At 44.3% G+C, this 21504-nt stretch overlaps 1 protein-coding gene across 1 annotated transcript; it reads right to left on the minus strand.

Moving 5' to 3' along the window:
• Positions 1–503: 503 nt before the first annotated feature.
• Positions 504–11180, minus strand: LOC146206131 (pfs47 receptor-like). Its single transcript, XM_084608619.1, has 3 exons — positions 11165–11180; positions 8344–8558; positions 504–999 (listed from the first exon to the last, which is right to left on the minus strand). Exons 1-3 carry the CDS (start codon positions 11178–11180, stop codon positions 751–753), a joined length of 480 nt encoding a protein of 159 aa, XP_084464745.1. The 3' UTR covers positions 504–750.
• Between the last annotated feature and the right edge of the window lie 10324 nt (positions 11181–21504).

Below are 21504 nucleotides of genomic sequence, written 5' to 3' on the forward strand. Positions count from 1 at the left end.
ATTTCTGTGCCACATGCAATCGTCGTTTCGCGTATTTATTCCAAATATTTTTTCTCCGAACGTGCGGTTGAACGTGCTCATTGAGCCTGTTCGAAGCTGCAATTAGACCACGAATTAAGGTCACGATATGACATTGAATATACCAGTCAAGTTTACCTCCTTTACAGGCGAAGCATGAGAGGTTGGCTGCTGTTCTGCGTTGACGGCGTGTTGGATGTGAGGATCGGAGGCGATGCAGTTGGGGGCTTCTAGTGATTAAAAGAATAAACGGGAATAGTAAGCCGAGGCTTTGATAAAGCGACTAGTTTAGGAATTCGTTTTGCATATTGTGTCCAGAGGTACTGTTGTTCCAGATACATAAAAAGTTCATGAATGTGATGAGCGCGATGACCGGCGGTGTAGGCGATAGGCATGTGTGTGATGGAGGCCTATCTGCTCTCCATGCGATTTATAGTGGTCCTCTAGTGGCACCGCCCGCTATGTCTATGCACGAATGACCAAAATGCATTCCTCTTATTTCATTTTATTCACGATTTGTGGTGCCACAAAGCGGAAGGCCATCGGAAGCACTTCTAGATGTGTCTATTTTGTTCATGTTTTGATACCTTGGGCGAATTCCTTGTACCATGCTCTCCAACAGAGACCCGCATTGCGAAATTAAAGCAATATACTCTCTGTTGCATGCGTCGTTCACCAGCCATTTTGAGCAGGATTGACTGTTACTGTAGCTGAAGATGCTGTATGGGCTTCTCAGAAGTTGACTGTCTTGCAGACGAGGACCTCGTAGTCGGTGTAGCGATGTTCGACGTCGCCGTAGGTGACTATCGCGCAGCGCTGGGACGGTTGCAGCCTGCCGACAGTCTTCATTCCCTTGTAGAGAGCGCGTGCAACGTAGAGCGGCTCTCCATCAGAGGTCACGCCCCCTTGGATGGCTCCGTTCGGCACTGCGCCATTAGTAGCCGCCTGCCACTCCAGGCATGCACTATCGCAGACGAGCGCCTGGGAACCAGAGTTACAACGCGGAGTGTGATTAAACTGGCTCTGATTGGTAACAAAGGGTGTCATCGATCACACGACGCGAGAGGCGGGCAATAGGGTCTGAAGAACAAAGACACCTCATTTTTCACATTTGGAGACGTTCTGAAGTTGATAGGCGATACTGCAGAAATAGCGAGCTTCACTTGATTTGTCGCGTTGTTCAATGAGCCATTTGATGTATCCTTACTGTTACCCTCTGCTTAACCAGTTTTGAAAGCTAAACCACTACATTTTTACGCGAGTAGCAGCCCACAATTCGAAAACAAGTTTCGCACTAACCGCCAAAGTAGCCAGCAAGTGGGTAAGAAGCTATCAGCACCAGAAGCAACCAAATGGCGCAGATGCGGCAATAACACATGCACCATCATTAAACACCTGCCCTGTCTTGGCGGTTCCCATCCGCCGACAAAACAAGACACCGTTGCATTCAGGACATGCAGTTGCCATGTACCAAACACGGACCTATCCCAACACCGGCATAAAAAGCGAGCTACCGATCTGCAGTTTTCAAAAAGAAAACAACAACAACCGGCATCCTCGCATTTTCGCCAGCCTCTTTTATGCCCCTCCACTTCCATAAGCAGGCAGACGTCCTTTCTGTTAGGATAAAACGCTTGGACTGAGTGGTTGACTGACTGACTTCCTTCGAAAGGTTGCACAGGACCTACTGCGCGTAGCGCTACACATTTTCCTCAGCTTTTAACCCTACTTTGTGAGCCTCAGCTTCTTGGAAAGACTTTTGTGCCACTTTGTCATTCAAACTTTGGGAATACATTTCCGCGTCCGCCCTGCAGGACTGACTTGAGCAACAATACCGGCATGAGCCCAACTAATACGGCGACCCATATGTCTTTAACAGGGCGTGCGGTTGCCGTGTAGGTAGCAGGAGAGGTCAGCCCTGTTATTCAGGAGAGCGCAAACGAACACGAAGGCGATGAAGAGGAAGAATTGGACGAAGGAGACAACCTCTAGCCATATATATAGAAAAGATACGGAGAGCTCCTGAACCGCGTGCGTGCTGTGAAGGCGGGAGTATGTTATCGTTAGTGATGTTTGGTTTCCTTGCTTTCTATTTTTATTTTTGAATGCTCTGACTTTAGTTTTTGTGTATTACATTCCTTCAACTAATTATATTTTATTACTTTCTAATCTTTTCAGAAACTTATGAGTGCACCACGCATTCCACTAGGTCTCCCTGTGCTCAGCTCCGGCCAACGGGCATACGTGACTTGCGGATAGCGCGCGTGGCCATCTGAAAATCTGGTGGTCTTGCGGGGTTTCGATTCCCGTTCTATCTAAATTTTCAAATCTCAGCTCATTTACTTTCCTTTCTTTACAAAACGCTTCGTCGGAAATTTGGTGTCAATACAAATATTTTGTCCTGTTTTTGAAGTGGCTGCAGCAGCAACCACAGTCCGCCATAAATAAAATAAGGAAATTTCCATAAGGAATGGTGTTAGCCAAGGCTACACGATACCTACAGTACTATTAACAACGTGCACAAAGGAAGTATTCAGAGACCTAAATTGCGAGCAGTTAACGTTAAGGGCTGAGGGAGAACATTTCTGTAATCTGCGCTTCACTGAAGACTTCACTGTTGCTGAGTAACACAGGGGACACATCACGAATAATTATTAATAGTCTAGAAAGGAAAAGCAGAATAGTAGGTCTAAGCATTAATACGGAGGAAATTATAGTGCTGTTCAACAGTCTTGGAAGGAAATGGTAGTTTACGACAGGTAGCAATGCGCTGAAAGTGGTATGCGAATATGTCTGCTTAGTACAGGGATCCCAACCACGACGGGGAAATAGCTAGAAGAATAAGATTGGGATGGTGCGCATTTGGCAAATACTCGAAGATTATGACCATCAGCTTACCGGTATCGCTCAAGGGGAAAATATAAGATTTCCATCTTACCGGTAACTCTCCAATAGAACTGAAACGCGGAGGCTAACCAAAAGGGTTCAACTTAAGTTGAGGTCAAAGCAGAGAGCTATGGAACGAAAAATGGTATAGTGTAACGTTAAGAGACAAGGACTAACCAGAGTGGCTTGGGAAACAAACTCGTGTTAATGATATTTTAGTCGAAACCAAGGGTACGAAATGGGCGTGGGATGGGCATGTAATGCGAAGGCAAGATAACCGATGTGTGACATAATGGATTGTCAGGGAAGGCAAAAGTAATTCAACAAGGTTGACGACTGGGCGAGTTGGTAACGGTTCATTTTGAACGTGTTTTAACACGTTCAAGGAAGAGCAAAACGGGGCAGGTTGATGTTGGTGTGGTGACGCTGCGAAAGAAGGTGGCTGTCATACCTTACTTCGATGGCGTTTCGCACCGACTCAAGAAACTTGCGGCAAGGTACGACGTTGACGTTGTATTTACAGCGAAAAACAAGATAGGAGGCTTGTGCGCCAGAGTTAGAAGGGGGCTCGACAATACAGCTCGTGATAGTTTTCATTCACCTAGGAAAAGGTTCACCACCTGCAGAAAGAACGTGGTTTATCGCATTTCGCTCAATTGTGGCCGGTGCTACTACGGGCAGACAGGCAGATGTCTGAATATGCGCCTGACGGAGCACTCTATAGTTCTCTAGGACGGAAGGCGAATTCTAATCTGGCGCTACATGTGCAATTCCGGGAGTGTAAATCGGAGGATGACCCGTCTCTCTGCACGCCTGATTTCAGTAACATGGGTGTAGTTTACAGCAATATGGCCAGCCCTGTCTTGTTCTCTTGTTTCCTTGGTCTCGTCTTCTGGCTGGTTTAAAATGAAGGGAAACGTAGCCGGGGGCAGCAGAATGTCATACGAACGGATGAGGTTAGGAAGTTTTTGGGGATTACGTGGATGCAGCTGGAACAGGACCAGTTAATGGGAGGGATATGGGGGGATCGTTTGTCCTGAAGTGGGTGCAGAGGCGCTTATGATGACCATTAACGTCACGTGGGCCAAGAAGAATTTGGCTCCGGTTGCAAAATGGTTATCGGGGTGATGACGTGACGGTCTCGCTTGACCGATATGAGATTTTGGTACACCGTGTTCTACGTTGAGAAACGCCGGGTTCCGCTGCTTATGAACCGGAGGAGACTTTTGCCATAATAGAGCGGCCTCTATGGGAAATCCGTGGGACACTTTTCGGCGTTAATGTGGCCCCTAATAACTCGTGGGTGCATCTGCATTTTTTATAGAAAGTGTGCATGCTGACCAGAAAACTTTCCGGCCACAGTGTTGTAGAATTGTGAAGATACTGAATTAATCGTATCGCTGATAAGTCGGTAGGTAGTGAGTTGCATGGCTGAGCGATAGCCAAGGTGCTTGCGGCACATGCAGCAAATTGTGTGATTGTAGCCTCCAAAGAATACTGAGAACAGAACAACCTGTTTACAAGCACGAAAGTAGCGTAGAGACGAAACTCACTAAGGGTAAACACAACTGCCCAAAAATACGCTTTAATGGCAAATTTTAACGGATCGGCCAATTCCAATGACGCATGTGAAACAAGAAAAAAATATATGATAAGTTTTGTTTACCTGCGTCTTTATATGAGTCGCCCACCCGACGCTTACCTTCATACATATCGCGGTGTTTCAAAATACAGCACCTTTGAAATCACATTTTGAACTTTCAGAATAAGTTCCAAGATCTTGATGGTTTCTATTCATTTCAATGATATCATAGGCTAGCCGCTAAATCAGAAAACTGCTTTGGAAGCTTTAGTTTCCCTGTGTTCTCATGAACGCTAACCTTACTTTTCACCTCTATTCTGCTACGGCGTCCGATAGATGGCTCTTTTGTTTGTAAATATGGTGCTGGGCTAATGTCTTTAGTCTGCGAGAAAGGATTTGACTGAGTCGAAATTTCAGTAGTAAAGCAAGTATGCCGGAATTATGCACGATGTAGACGAGGCATATGAAAAGTTACTCCGAAATATTTATAGTGTCTCTACAGCCGGCATGGTCCTCCATAAGGAAAGTAACAAAATCCAACTCTAGAAAAGTATCAGGCCAGGAGACGATCTCTCCAGCAACTACGGCCGCTCAATAGAGGTTGCCGTGCCTACCAGTATATATACTATTCATTGCATGCTTACAGGCAGGAAACATTGAGAGGAGTGGATTAGGTAAGCGTTGGGGACGAAACTTATTAAACCTGGTAATTTCAGATTCCCTAACGATGTTGCCTGCGCAAGTAACTGAAAGGACGTATTCCGAAGCATAATCGAGAACCTAAAAAAAAAAAAAGAACGAGAGAGAGAGAGAGAATGGTGGGACGTGCGTGTAAAAATTTTTAATGTGCAATAGACTCGAAAGGTCGCGACAGTTTACACTTAACTGCAAAGTATTGGAAGGGCCAGCAAATTTATCTTCAGCCAGGTATGTAACAACTGATCCGAACCACGGTAGCGAAATGACGAGGAAAAAAAATACTGGAAGAGACATTTATATTGAAGACTGCTTACGTGTGAGAAGTACGCTACTTTGTCAAGTGGAGGGTCATGCTGCGTTACATACATACTGAGTTATGAGTCATAACTGTGCTTAATGTTTGTGCCAACTTTAAATCTTACTTTTATTGCGTTAATAAGTAAATGGTCGCTAGTCATGCTACATTGCGTGCTGTTGCCATCTGTTCCTGCTTGACGCGCCACGTCAGCAGCCACTGGCAGCTGCGACTGCGATAGTGGATCTGCGGTTGCAGTGTATAAAAGCTGAGTGCGATAATAAGCGGGGGCCTTTTCATCGCTTGGGAGTACGGTGTCTGGACTGCTTTCTCGGACAGCGCTCCGGTGCGTGTGCGGCGACGCCCCCTGCCTGGGTTAACATGACACATTGCATAATGACCATGAGTAACGAGACATGATTTGGACTGTGAGTGAGGATTATACGTAGTTTTCGTACCAATCCTACACCATTCATTACGTTACTTCGTACGGTACTGAGTCATGCGACGCTGCATAATGAGTTTTAGTCATGAGTCATGCAGAAACTAATGACTGGGCGTAATGTTTGTACAGACTCACTTATAGTACATTACTTTGCAAAATGCTGTGTCGCTACGTTGCACAATGAAAATGAGTCAGTATTCATAAACATCTTAGAACGCTTTAACATTCGCTTTAACATTCGTTACTATGCATATCATATCTTATATACGTTGTGGCACCTACCATGGGCGTGGTCACTCATTCGAATCTCGTGCCATGGACGCTGCCGGATGTTTTTCTAATGGGACATAAATTATTTCTCATTATTGTGAAATCAAGTGAATTGGCAGGCACACGCAGGTAATGAATGACAGCTTATCTTCAAGAGCTGTATCTTTCCAGCACTCAAAAAATTAGAGGCTAACAAAAAGAGCTGAAGTCAGAGCGAGGACAATGCAGTAACGTAAAGACAGAAAAATCTTAGGTACACGAAACGTATATAGAGAGCTAAGAAGAAACTTGAGTTGCCCAATGATAAACGTGAGTCAATGGCATCCCATTTGAAACTGAAAATAAGAAACAAGCACGACCAGGGCAGGCAATACGAAGGCAACATAACCGATGGTTCCTTAGGGTAATGAACTGGGTTCCAGGGAGCCAAACTCAGCAGGAAGCGCAGAAGATGACAACCGGGTGGATGAGATGAGTAAGTTTGCTGTGGTAAGGTGGCTGCTGCAAGTGGCACGGGACAAGACTAACTTGTGTGGGCGTAGTTTTCATGATGATGATGATTATGATGATAGCAATTACTTTTTGTCTTCTTTGAAAACTGCGCACGCAAATTTTGGACAGCATGGACTTAGTTTAGTCTGTGGGCCGCAAAGCACATAGTGGCACGCCGAGTTCACTGGCCACCCGGCCTGTATGTTTTAGAGTTCATGTGTCCTCGCGAAGTTGCATCGTTGTTCAGAGAAGGCACAGAAACACGGGAAAACGTTGGCACGGCAAATGTATCGTTTGTGCGTAAATTATATAGAAATAGCAAATGATATGTGGAATTTTGCGTTTTTTAACACACTCATAATCATCACTTAAGTGTCCAATGTGTATTTCATGGAACCGTGAGCTTGCGACAATATTGCTTTAACGACTCTTGCCCTTCGTCCAGTCGTCAACAGTGAAACGTCAATGCTGAGAGCATGCCTTCAGTGGTGTCTGAGTTTACAGGAAACAGAGGAAAAAAAAAACAGCCTACACTTAAGCTCCGCCTTTAAGGGTATATGGCACGATAGCCTTAACAGCTCCCCTCATGGAGGTCCGCTTGCGGTTGCTCTTTCGCCTACATGTAGTTTCGGCTCGATTAATTACCAATCCCTTAATTTGTGCCTCTGATATTTCACACATTCTCATTAGCATACAGCACTATGTTACAATGTTATCAATCTACTGGTCATATATAGGGACCACGTCGCTTTAACCAAGCGTGCGTGGCCTAAATGTGTAGCATCCCTGACTCGATATCCAACTGTACGGTTGATTCAATTATTCCACCTTCCCACTACAAATGAGCAACCCGAGTTGGCAGCTCCTCCCAACTTTATGTCATCACGTGGTTGTCGAACAAACCGTCGAAGAATCAGTGCCTGGCCATGAATCAGCTGCCAGCTACAACCTGCCAGCTCCATGCCCGTCATTTTTCGCTCACAACACGGACGCCGGAGCCGGATTTTCTGGATAACGAGGCTTTTAAAGTTGTTGCGTTAAAATGTCTCCAAATTGCCAAACAAATAGCTCAGAAAGTCAAAAGTCAAGGTCCGTGCACACGGGCGCGAAAACAAAGTGATGGCATCGGCATTGCTTGCGCAGAACAGTCAGGTGAGGGCCTATTAAATACTATAAATTAGAGGAAAGAGCGCATGCCTGTAATAGCCATTATGTACACCTCCATGTCGTCAATATCCGCCCCGCGCTGAAAGAGGCTATAGATGTCAGAAATTATTACCGAGTGCTCCACTTTCGCGTCTCTCAAAGCCTGAATCTCTTTGGGACGTTAAACTTCCCGTACCACCGTCTATAGGAGCAAAAACGTACCGAAATTAAGCTCTATACTTGAACCAACGCGACTTGGATCGCTTCTTCATGATGAGGTACATACTCGCCAAGCCGTGGAATAAAGCTGCAGGACTCTTTTACAGCACACCAAACATACCGCTATCGCGGCGTGTGTTTTGCTGCCGACTCCGCGACGCGTGATCCTTCCCGCTGGTAATAGCGAATTCGGTATACAAGGCGCTCCTATATAGCGAAGGCCGTAGCAGCGTGATAACAATGCATGTGCAACAGTGAGAAAAATGGAGAAATCAGTGCCCTTGCGCTGACCTGGTAGTCCCGGTATTTGTGTTCCTCTTTATTGTGGCCCACGTAGCAGTAGGCGAGGCTGGTGAGCACCTTGCCAGGTATCACGTTGCCCTCGTGCACCGCGCGCCCAACATAGGTGATCTCGCCTCCGGTGTCGTCTCCTCCGGGCACCGCGTTCACCGGGATATTCCCTTCTTTACAGGTCACCCAGACGCATGGAGACTTGTAGCTGATTGCTGCGAGGCAATATCAAATACCCATCACGTGCACTGGCGAAATGTTTGCGTATGCCAAAGCTCCATGAAGTGGAATCCCCTAAACTTCCCTGCCTTCGCTTTGAACAGCGGTTCGTCGAGTGTTAAACAAGATGCACTCGTTGCGGTGACACGAAACGCAAGACAATCGTGCACTGAAATTTCTAAGCTACTAACCTCTTGAGTCTAAATCAACTCTGACTGTTTTGTTTGTGGGACATACACCACAAAGCCGATTATATATATATATATATATATATATATATATATATATATATATATATATATATATGAAGGAAAGAAACCAACAGTCGGCGAGGCCAAGGAAAGCATTGGGGATTGTACTTTGTCCTTTTTTTTAATTTTTACTTTGATAATCACATAAATTAGTAATGTAATCTGGTCAGGGGAAAGAGAATTAAACACAAGGTAGAAGAAAAACAACGTGCCGATGGTGGGAACCGAACCCACGATCTCCGAATATCGCGTCCGGTGCTCTTCCAATTGAGCTACATCGGCCGCTGTCCCCCCTGCTACTTTCTTGGGTATTAATGTTGTCTGTATACGAACCTTGAGAGTGTTCACCAGCGCCACCCTCAGCCAAGGCGGCGGACGTGGAACGTCCTTTGTTACCGCCAGCGTCACGTAGAACGTGATCAAGAGCGAGGGCGAAAGCTGTGCTAGAACCCTCTTAGGCTACCTATGGCCTCAAGACTGCCAGGACCGAGGCCCCCGTAAGCTACAAGCAGATAAATGAAGGGGAAATGAGGGTGCTCGTTATAATACATGAAGGAAAGAAGCCAACAGTCGGCGAGGCCAAGGAAAGCATTGGGGATTGTACTTTGTCTTTTTTTTTATTTTTACTTTGATAATCACATAAATTAGTAATGTAATCTGTTCAGGGGAAAGAGAATTAAACACAAGGTAGAAGAAAAAACAACGTGCCGATGGTGGGAACCGAACCCACGACTTCCGAATATCGCGTCCGGTGCTCTACCAACTGAGCTGCATCGGCCGCTGTACCCCTGCTACTTTCTTGGGTATTAATGTTGTCTGTATACGAACCTTGAGAGTGTTCACCAGCGCCACCCTCAGCCATAGCGGCGGTGGACGTGGAACGTCCTGTGTTAGCGCCAGCGTCACGTAGAACGTGATCAAGAGCGAGGGCGAAAGCTGTGCTAGAAAAAGGAGCGAACAGTGTACGAGTGCAAGGCAAACGCTGGGTTTTTTTTTTTCTGTTTATACTGTTGACATTTATAGTAATGGTGATTATTGAATTAAAGAACATTAAATGCAAAGGGGAAGAAAAAACAACGCGCCGATGGATGTATATTTATATATATAGTTAACGTAAACAGCTTATTCAACTTCCTGCCATATGTCAAATTATGACTGCCCGACTTTTGACTTCACTTGACGACACAAATATTTTAGACTGAATTTTTTTTTCTTTTTTTTTGCTTAGCGAACAGGTTATACTGCCCCGGTAATCCTTTTGCATTGCTGGCTTTAAAGGCATACCCACACTCCGACGTCTGTCGGTGGCAGCCACTTAGAGTTTACTTGGAAGAAATATGAATCCTTTCCGTTTTTATCAGAAGCCTTAATTGGACGTGCTATAAGTAGTTACTAACCCTTGGTGAAGCTACGTTCTCGGCTCCCGTCTTTGTCGGAGAAGCAGAGATCCCCGACGCATGCAGCACTAATAAATCACGCATCATAAGTACATTGTTTATTCTATATGAATATGATCACTTCTCGTTCCTAGGTGCTTTTTGATATACGATGCGGCATATCCGATATCGTTAACCACCGATATGCGCCCTGAAATGCGCGAAGTTGGCGTTGCTTTGGCGTTGCTACCAAGTCATTTTCCGCTTCCCCGTCCCCTCAGTAACTGCCACAAATTAGCGCCGAAACGACACTACCGACACGGCGCTATAGTGCCGTTTCGATACAGATACCCAGCGTGATGCGGGCGTCTTTGCATGCCTGCTTTAAATGGTAGGTTTTAGCTGTGTATGCTGATTTCTCCGGAGAAGCTCGTGGAAATTATTGCAACTGATAGCCCATGTCCTAAGGGCATGTCAGATTACGAGCTCAGTGCGGCGTTGAGCGCTGGGACATAGTGCCCTGCAGTGGCGTGTGCTATGAAGCACTGGTTGCTGACATAAAAACCAGACCCGAAAAAGAAAACAAATCTAAACGATAAATATGCGGTAAAGATATAGCTTGATGAAATGAGTGTAAAAAGACAAGAGCGAGTGAATTAAAGAAGCACCATTTGCGATTCCGACTAGAAATCTTAAAACCTACAGCTTAGCGCCCGGCAAGGGTGACTCAGTATGGTTAGCGCAGTGTACGAAACTACATGGAATATGCTATTACGTTGGTTAATGATGAAGGGGGCTGGTTCCCGATCTGCATTTCGAGTATAAAGCGCATCTAATGCTCTCAAAGTTCCAAAGTAGTGTGGCAAGCACTTGTATTATTTTGGGTAGTACGAATTAGCAACATATCCAACAGCCACGATGGATCTGTTTACCAAACAAGAAATATGCATCATGAAGCAAGGAAGCCAGACTTACATCTGTAGTTCGCCATCGTTAATAAGCTGTGGTGGTACGGTCTTCACTTCCACTATAATCTGCCTAGCGTAACACGGTCTATATATACGGCAGCACAGACAATGAGATCCACCAGTCAATGCCGGAGATAAGCGAACTATATGAACTCGCTGGTGGGATTGGGCTTGCTATATGTACACGGACAGATCACCTCACTATTGTTTTAGGGCACCGATTTTTACCTCTGGCTGCATCTGTTGTTTTAATGTGGAGAGCAAATCCTGAATATATCGGCCAATACTCGGCGGTCGCTAGGGATAACGGCGTGGGTTCCAAGAAAGGATAAGCATTACAGTGAGCGGCACAGCGTCGGGGAAATGATGCGAGGGAACTTGCGGAGGTGAAGAGTCCGCTGCCGACGCAGAAAAAGCCGCATTGCAAATCATTTGGAGATGTCCTTGACCCGTAGCGGACGTACAACAATAAGGACGTTATCTTTTCAGTCTAAATGTAATGCATTGGCGGAGTGTTCTTGCTGACCGATGGCAATTAGCGTTCCTTCACAAACATATTCTGCTCTGTGATTTCTGCTCCTATGACGACCATGACTGTGCTTAGCAAACCCCTTAGAAATGTTGCCTGCTGTGGGGGTTAAAAACAATTTTAACCTTATCAGCCTCAGAATTAGGTGCATATATGTTTGAGCGCAATGTTCTCAATAGAGAATGTTATCATTTTTTTTTTTTCATTTTAAAGAACCTAGACAGAAAGATTCAGTTCTGTGTTCATCGAATGAAAGAGCTGTGTCTTTTGCATAAATAGGATAACCTCCGGCATCGATGGCAACAGACGAAATGTAAATTAAATTTTGTCCGCGAGGGGCCAATATTAAAAAGCGTTTTCAAGGTTCTTACAAAAACGGTGGGCCACGTATGCGTTTCTGCATCGAAATTTTTCTTTTGGCATTTACTGCGGATATTTAACGGATGAACAAAATTTCGCTTATGGAACGCAGTAGCAATACCATGCCTAAAGGACTCTGATATAATCTATAATATCAAACAACCATAGTTTGATCGTTGTCTTTAAAAAGAAAGATTAAAAGCGCAAACAAATAGACACTCACAAATAGGCACACAGGACAGGCGCTGACACTCCAACTTCTTTTTCGTAACAACCCACAGACAAGCTTCTTCTTCAACAACCAAATGCTCCTAGAGCGTCGGAAGGTGGAGTGTCAGCGCCTGTCCTGTGTGCCTATTTGTGAGTGTCTATTTGTTCATTTCTTAGCGTTGTTAATATTTCCTTTAGGAGCAATGCACCAACTAGCCCAGCAATTAGTTTTACTTGATCGTTGCCGTCTCTCATAGTCTGAGCCGCTTTGGGACGTTAGACCTCACAAACCAACCAACCATATTATGCCCGTTCAGTTGAGGTTCATGGTGCAAGTCTAAGTACCTCCTCTAAGTGGTTGTTGTTGCTGATGATGATGACGAATATGAAAATAAATTTAACTCTTGGTTTTTTATCTTTTCTCTGCTACCAGTTCTTATTTTTTCTCTGCTACCAGTTCTTATTTTCAGGCCACGTGCCCTGTCAAGTATGCGCTTCTGCTCTCTGGAAATTCCTTCGTGTACATGAAGAAATTCTACAGCGTAAGGAAAGCTTTAAAGGCATCTAGTTGGTTGTGCATCTTCAAAGTACCGGCGCGCAGTCATAGTGTTTAAGGGCTGCTCGCCGCTACTTTCAAGAAATATTTTTTTAGTTATAGTGTCGAAACAATACAGGACGTCATGTACTCATATAACACGCGCATACAAGAAAACGGAGCGTGAAAATTGAAAACCACTTTTAAGGAAACGGATGGGTGCAGTAACTGTCAGATCGATTTGCTGATTGGCTGGACGCAGGCGTGGATTCTGGCAACCTTGACACCATATTGGTAGCATAAGAGGGTTTTAGCACAGTTCCCAGCCTCCCAGTTAAATTACGCTCCACACGATATAGTAGCGGTAAAGCAGGACTTTCCACGTCCTCCGCTGCGGGTGAGGGTGGTGCCGGTGAACACTCTCAGGGCTTGGTTACACGCAGTATAAATACCTACGAAAATAGAAGGTTGAGCAGCCATCGGCGGAGCTCTGATGGTAAAGCGCCGGCAGCGAAATTCAGAGGTGGTGGGTTCGGATCCCATCAGCGGAATGTCGCGGTTGTTTTTATGCTGTCTATTTCATTATATTTCAATCATAAAATAAATACCTAATTATTTCCCATTTATGAACACCACAAGATCTCATCTACGCTTTTTTGGAGTCAGTTGCTGTGAGCTTCGTTCGTATGCATCACTCCTCGATAAATGCCCGAACGTCTCAGTAACATAAAGAGATTCAGCAGGACAAACCCTCATGTGAAAACTAGTATGTTAGCTCCATCGGCACTCGGCAGTACTAAGATATAGGCCGTTGCGCAAAGTAAAAAAAGAAATTAGATGGGCTTCAACAAAGCTTAAACTGAGTTAGGTGTGCGAAAGCACAATTTTCTGTATAATTCACTCTTTATGTCCCAAGTAAACTATGCGCACTTAGTTTGGGGAACAGCTACAGGTACTAATAAACATCAAATTTACGTTCTACAGAAGAATCCTCTGCGTGCAATACTAAACGCAGATTGTGATATTAACAAATCTGATTTATTCCGCCAAATCAGTGCCGCAAATTTATCTGAAATGGATAACATTAGGCTGGCTGAAAGATATAAGAAGGGCATAAAGTAAAATGGGAATTACTTGCGTGACACGTCACACCTTTCGCTAAATGTTAAATTTTACCCTAGCAGACAGGGTGAACTGTGGCATATTCAAACATGGCGCACAATACACGGTACATATAGCTTAGCAAACAGGTTGCCCCGTTTTTTGAACGAGTTTCATGCTGCAAAAGCTGATATATCTCGAGCATGCCGCAAATGTATACAGGATGTAAGTTCTACTTTTTAGATTTCACCGTGCTTTCTTTGCTTCTTTGTCTCTTACGTTCCATGAAGCGTTGATCTGTTTTGAATAACCGGAACCCTGCTTTTCTACTAATTGTATTTTTGTTGCTTTTTGTTATTTTTTCTGTCTGCTTCATTTTCTCGCCTTTTTTTTTCTATTTTTCTTCTGTGCCAGCTGTTTTTTTTTTTTTTATATATAAACTTGTTTGCATTTCGCGATGTTGCTTCTTAAAGATATTTGAATGTTGCCTGCTGCCCTGCAATGTAGGGGCCGAGGGGCACGTCGAGCCACAATATCTGGCTTTTTTCCTTCGACCCACTCCATGTATACATTGGAAATAAACAAAATTGAAATTGAACTCGGTTTAGCTGTTGGTCGGTATTTGCTTTTTTTTTTCTCTACTTTCTATTTGGTGATGATTTAGGATGAACAGGCATTAGACAACAAGTTCACGTTCACGGCGTTTTCTCTCCCGTTCCAACTCAGCCCGTCGGCTACGGCGTGATTTTTGGCCGATACAGTAGAAGGACCCGTCTCATTCTCCATCCTGGCGTGGTCTGACGTGCCGTAGCAGTTGCGCGGTGTGCCATACAGGTAACCATGGCGCGCAGGAAGATGTTATTTTATTTATTTATTTTTAGTTTTTATTTCATTGTTTTATATCCCCCTAATTATAATAGATTCTTATTAGTATTTGTTATCGATTACCATCATCACTATCATTTTTGCATACCCTACTAAGGCTTTCGCAAGTAATTGGTTTACAGGAAACGAAAGGCTCAGTATCCGTGGCGCACATCCTGAAGGCCCGGTTGGACCTCGCGAAATATTGCATTCGCACTAAAAGTGAAGACCACAACGCGACTCCCATCAGGAGTATTTAGTGGTTGACTCTTCAATGGGCTGTCGAAATCGACATCGAGCGTTCAAAATAGCCAATCGATAGTCCTTGACATTACCACAAATGGAAAAGTGGCTAAAGTTTTCATTCACTGCCACTATTTACGTCTTGTGGTGCATGAGTAAATTACGACCTGGAGAATTACGATGCGAGCTATGTAATATTAAGTACTTATCAGGCGACTCTTGAGTACCTCTGGAAAGCAATGTCGCGAACATCGCATTTTCCACCATACTTGCGTGATTGATCTGCGATCTGTGAATACCTTCCGTTATTCCCAGTGCAGAAATCAATTTCTTGCTGCCCTTCGAGAAAATGCGTTCTTGAGTGTTATGGCGGTATGAGTGGCTTCCATGAGCCAGTCTATAGTGCCCCGACTGTTTGGGGCAAAGCCTGACTAATTACTGAGATCTCATCGCAAGGTGTAACCCACCTCGTTTCACAATACCGCAGTAAGCGGCAGAAAATTTTCAAGACGCTTTCAAAATGCCTGTTCAGGACCGCACTTCTTTTTCGCTATATGTAGAAAGCTGAAATGAACCCTGATCATAAAGAGTTCACGTTCAATGTCACTGCTGGAGCTAAGTCCGTGATTTCTCTTTTCTGAAAGAAAACTGCGACATCAACAACAAAAAACGTATCTATAGCATTTTTTAAGAGTAAAAGTTGCATAGATTTGATGAGCAAATACTGACCTGTGACACTGGATAATACTGGATAAGCATAGCTTGAACCTAGTTTTAAGAGCGAAAGCTTTTAAGTTTCTATATAAGTTTCTCCGGCCACTCATGTATATCAAACACACAAACTACTTCTAGAAACGTCGTTGAATCTTTTCCTAAGGATATCCTTATTTGTTGCAGTACAGAACATCACGTCAAACTATAACGGCCATGCCGTCTGTCCAGTCGCCATATAGTTTGCACTTAGCATGGACAAGTATAGTTGCTTCCCGTTATATCGACGTCGCCATCGATGAAGTATAGCCCAGAAAAACTGCTCCTTTTTCTCAGTTTTACGGCCTACGCTTCAGTCCCGGCCTTGTTTGAGCCATCTTCGATGACCTGCTTCACAGGAAGCGATCAGCTGAAATAATGAAAAGATACTCTATAGCGCGCATCACAAGAATGGCGAAAAAAGGCGAGAAGGAGAAAGCCTTTCGGTGGCCATCGCCCACGATGTGGCGCTCTCGTTGCACCGCTTAGTAAAAACACAGAACATAAAAACTGGATAAATTCAATGGAAACGAAACAAAGTGTGGAACTATAGCGAAAAGGGAAAAGGCACATCAGGAAGGAAGCTTTCTTTGATAAATCAAGAGGCACTGCCCTACTTTTTGAAGCTAGATCGGGGTGCCTTGTAACATGCCGCTACAAAAAGAAATTTAACAATGAAGATGACACATGTGCAGTATGTAGAAAATCCACAGAAACAGTTAACCATAACATACTCGAATGTAATGGTATCCATACGGAATAAGATGCAGGCGCAATCAGTCTTCCTGAGGCCCTGGGGTTTAGAGATACCACTGGCCGGGTGAATGAACCTGCAGTGGAAGCTAAAAAACTGCAAGAGTGCAAGACTGGTGGCTTAAAAGCAGAAAAATGACATAATGTTAGTAATGTCGAAACAAAAATTCAATAAATGGTGTGATGGTATAGTTAACCGATCTAAAACAATAATTAAGATATAGAGAAAAAGACGAGCATGATAGCAACTGCTACCACCCCGTTTCAGAGGGTACGTTCCTTCCTTCCATCCATCCATCCATCCGTCCGTCCGTCCGTCCGTCCGTCCGTCCGTCCGTCCATACATACATACATACATACATACATACATACATACATACATACATACATACATACATACATACATACATACATACATACATACATACATACATACATACATACATACATACATACATACCAGGCCGCTCGATGGAAGCGCACTAGGTGCGGCTTGCTACGTCGTCCGAAACCGGCGAGAAGCGCTTACTTCCAGTCGCCACCGCCGCGGCGCCACCATTCGGGGACAGCCGCGCGCGGAGAGCTGCGCCTGGCTGCGCTTTGAGGGAGGCGTCGGCGTGGTAGAAGCCTTTTATTTAAAGGATATAAGACCTCCGCTTTACACAATTTGGCAACAAGAATTATTTGGACCGATAGCCTCGCGGCTATCGGTTCAAATAATTTTTGTGTATTTCGTTGCATACAAATAAAGATCACTTTGATTGATTGATTAGTATATACTGTCATATCTAGTGTGACCACGTCAGCAATTAGCACTTGCTCGGCAACCATGTATACTGGAGTGTGCCCCGAAAAACTTATAGTGACGGTGGTTCAAGGCCACTCGATTGGAGAGCTCGCATTACCGTGGTGTTGCATTCGGATCCAGTTGTGCGTCACATTAAAATGCGACCCGGCTGTGAACTATTCGAAGCTGTTCAGCTGCCATGGTAGCCTAATGCATAACCACTTAATTAACTATGTCGCAAATTCCGTGTGTCATTTTCATACCATTTACTCATTCCTGCAGCAGCTTTTATATACAAATTGATGTCAACCTGTTCTAAGCTGCCAGCGCTACCCAATAAAAAAAAAACAATGTCTTACTACGAGCAACCTCTGTGAAAATGCGAAATGTAACCAAGCTTTCTATCTGATTGTGACAAATTTTACGGTGGAAATATGAAGATGTTTATTCGGTTAAATCTAAATGGTAACCTGGGATATTCGACTCAGTTGGAGACCTTAAACTTTGTACGCCAGAACGCTATCCGTCATGGCTTCCCACATTTTGCATGACCGGACAAACTAAGCGTGCTTCATAGAGCCGGTCTGCCTCAAGGTGCTACGTATATGCGCCGAAAGTCTTTATTACTATTTTTATTGGCTGCTCGCAAAGCCATACAATTTTGCTGGTACGTAATTTTTAATGGAAGAACGCGCATCGAGTGTTGCTGTTGTGAAACTCTCAGCTGTGATCACAAGAATGTTCACGCGTCAGAGCGCAACTGCAGCCGAGATTCAGCGAGCAGCTGAGTATGCTTATTTAATGGCCACACAAAAAAAGGAAGAAAATTGCTAGTCACAGACGAAAAACCTTTCTTGAGAGAGGTTTATGACATTGCCGTAAACATTGCTCCACTGTTGACATTTCCAGCCCAGCTCGCTATCAGTGGGGGCAGCAACTTAACGATAGCTTGCATAGCGCCTTACATGGGCACGATCATTGTTTTTCTAGATTAGCTGCAGATACTGTGTACAGTGAGAAAACAATGATGAAACCAAAAGTTTACACAGCCCACTACTTCGCCGGACCTCTTCAGACTTCATCATCTTGTTAATGAAGGTGCTCGTAAGCTGACAAAACTTGATTGCTTTTTTTGCGGGGTACATCAAGCCTCCATTGTCCTTGGTTTTCATTAACCTGTTGACTCATATTCCCTGCAACAGGCTCTTGCTCGACTGACATGTCGCCGCAAAACCATTACCAAATATCGCATAAATTAAGCAAAAACCTGGTAGTGATAAACAAAACTTGGGGTTCTTAAGTCTCCTTGAGGAGCCTCGTTAGAGTGCCCGCACTTTGCTACCTGCTTATTCACCGTATCCCGTAATTGCTGCTTCTGTCGCATATCATTAGAATGCAGCCTTAAGCCACCGCATTATATGAAATAGCACCATACACATAGCTATATAAAGCCCCTCTTTACCGAAGCCGTAAGAACGTGCCCTATAGGAGTATAGTGTGCCTGACTTGGGATCTAAGGGTCGCGCTTTCAATAATTCCCATTTCTCCCTTACATCTTATTGACTCTCTCTGGTTTGGCAGCTCCTGCCACATTGAACATGTCATGTGTTCTCATTGCGCGAAAGGTGTCTGGCCATATCATCAAAGTGCCTCTTACCAGAGAGGTTTCTTTCCGACTTTCCGCCGATAGAGCGGGCGCCGGGTTTTCTGTGGAACGGTGCTTTTCATTTTATCGCGTCGGCTCAAACAGTCTCGACAGTATAAACAAATGTTGTATGCACAGGCTCCTTTACTTCCAAGACTAGCGCGGTAAAATTAGAACAAATTGCATGCTTATATAAAAAAAGAACTTCGTAGCTTTTTCTGATATGTCCTCGCAACATAACCTGCGAGAAAAGCTTCTGGTGCTACCTCATCGTGTTCATCTGCTTCACAACACATCTTTAAAAATCCTAGTTCACTGCCAAATTTTTCGTCTCCTTAGACGGCTTACCGGTATCCTCTCTAATTGTCATACCGCCTACTTCTACCGCATACTCAGTAATGATATCTCTGAAATTATTGTTCCTTGCTTCTAGGGTAATGTCGCCATCCTCGGTTAGAGCTGAATACCTATTCTGTAGCGAGATCCTGAACTGTTCTGCCCTCCCCCTCACCGCTAATTCGTTGATGGGCTTCTTTCTTACTAATCTGTTTCGTTCCTTTTTCAGATTTAGGCTGATTCGGGGCCCTCACCATACTGTGGTCACTGCATCGCACTTTCACGATTACCTCTACATCTTGCATAATGGCGGGGGTTGAACGGTTGAACACATTATGAATCATAATGTGTTCCCTAGAAGCAAGGAACATTACCCTAGAAGCAAGGAACAATAATTTCAGAGATATCATTACTGAGTGCTCTGTAGAAGTAGGCGGTAGGACAGTTAGAGAGGATACCGGTAAGCTGTCTAAGGAGACGAAAGATTTTATCAAGAAACGCCAGAGAATGAAAGCTTCCAATCCAACAGACCGGATCGAATTGGCCGAGATATCAAAGCTAATCAATAAGCGCAAGTTGGCCGACATAAGTAAGTATAACATGGAGAAAATTGAGCATGCTGTAAAGAACGGGGGAAGCCTTAAAGCGGTAAAGAAGAAATTGGGCATAGGCAAAACCAGATGTATGCGATAAGGGACAAGGCGGGCAACGTCATCACGAATATGGATAAGATAGTCAAAGTAGCCGAGGAGTTCTATACAAATCTCTACAGTAGCCAAAGTAGTCAGGACCGTAATGAGATTGGCGGTAGGGATAAACATTCAGACGTTCCACCAGTGACGAAGGACGAGGTCAAGAAAGCATTAGAAACTATGAAAAGGGGGAAATCAGCTGGAGAGGATCAGATAACTACGGATTTGCTGAAGGACGGGGGGGATATCGTGTTAGAAAAACTGGCCACCTTGTATACGCAGTGCCTGGTGTCATCGACGGTACCGGAACCATGGAAGAATGCAAACATTATCCTCATTCATAAGAAAGGGGACTCTAAGGACCTTAAAAATTACAGACCAATCAGCTTACTGTCTGTTACGTATAAGGTATTTACTAAGGCAATCGCTAAAAGAATCAGGACAACCTTAGACTTCAATCAAGCAAAGGATCAAGCAGGGTTTCGGAAACGGTACTCTACTATTGATCATATCCATACCATCAATCAGGTGATAGAAAAATGCTCGGAATATAACCAGCCCTTATACATAGCATTCATTGATTACGAAAAAGCATTTGACTCAGTTGAAACCTCGGCGGTGATGCAGGCATTGCGAAATCAGGGGATAGACGAGCCGTACGTGAAAGTGCTGGAAGATATATACAGTGGATGCACAGCAACCATAGTTCTGCATAAAGAAAGTAACAAAATTCCCATAAAGAAAGGTGTTAGGCAAGGAGACACAATCTCCCCAGTACTATTCACAGCTTGCTTAGAGGAAGTATTCAGAGCCTTGGAATGGGAGCAGTTAGGGATAAGGGTAGATGGAGAATACCTCAGTAATCTGCGATTTGCTGATGGCATTGCTTTTGCTAAGCAACTCGGGAGATGAACTACAAATAATGATTGATAACCTAGGCAGGAAAAGTAGAAAGGTAGGCTTGAAAATCAATATGCAGAAGACTAAGGTAATGTTCAACAGCCTCGGGAAGGAACAGCAGTTTCCATTAGGTAGCGAAGTACTGGAAGTAGTAGGCGAATATGTCTACTTAGGACAGGTAGTAACCGCATATCCGGACCATGAAAAGGAAATAACAAGAAGAATAAGACTGGGATAGAGCGCATTTGGCAAGCACTCGCAGATTATGTCTAGCAGCTTACCGGTATCGCTAAAAAGGAAAGTATAGTTGCATCTTACCTGTACTCACCTATGGCGCTGAAACGTGGAGGCTAACCAAAAGAGTTCTACTTGAGTTGAGGACAACCCAGAGGGCTATGGAACGAAAAATGGTAGGGGTAACATTAATACATAGGAAGCGTGCAGAGTGGGTCAGAGAAATAACTCAAGTTACCGACATTTTAGTGGAAATTAAGAAGAAGAAATGGACATGGGCAGGACATGTAGTGTGAAGAGAGGATAACCCTGTACAGTTGCTTTTTAGACCCGCTCCGCACGTTTTCTGTCCGCTTGCAGACAAGGTGCGGAAGGGGTAATGTACGATCGTTTTGCTGACTGCCGTTC

Source organism: Amblyomma maculatum, chromosome 1 (assembly GCF_055883805.1).
Source record: "Amblyomma maculatum isolate TAMU_Amacu chromosome 1, ASM5588380v1, whole genome shotgun sequence".
Lineage (NCBI taxonomy): Eukaryota > Metazoa > Arthropoda > Arachnida > Ixodida > Ixodidae > Amblyomma > Amblyomma maculatum.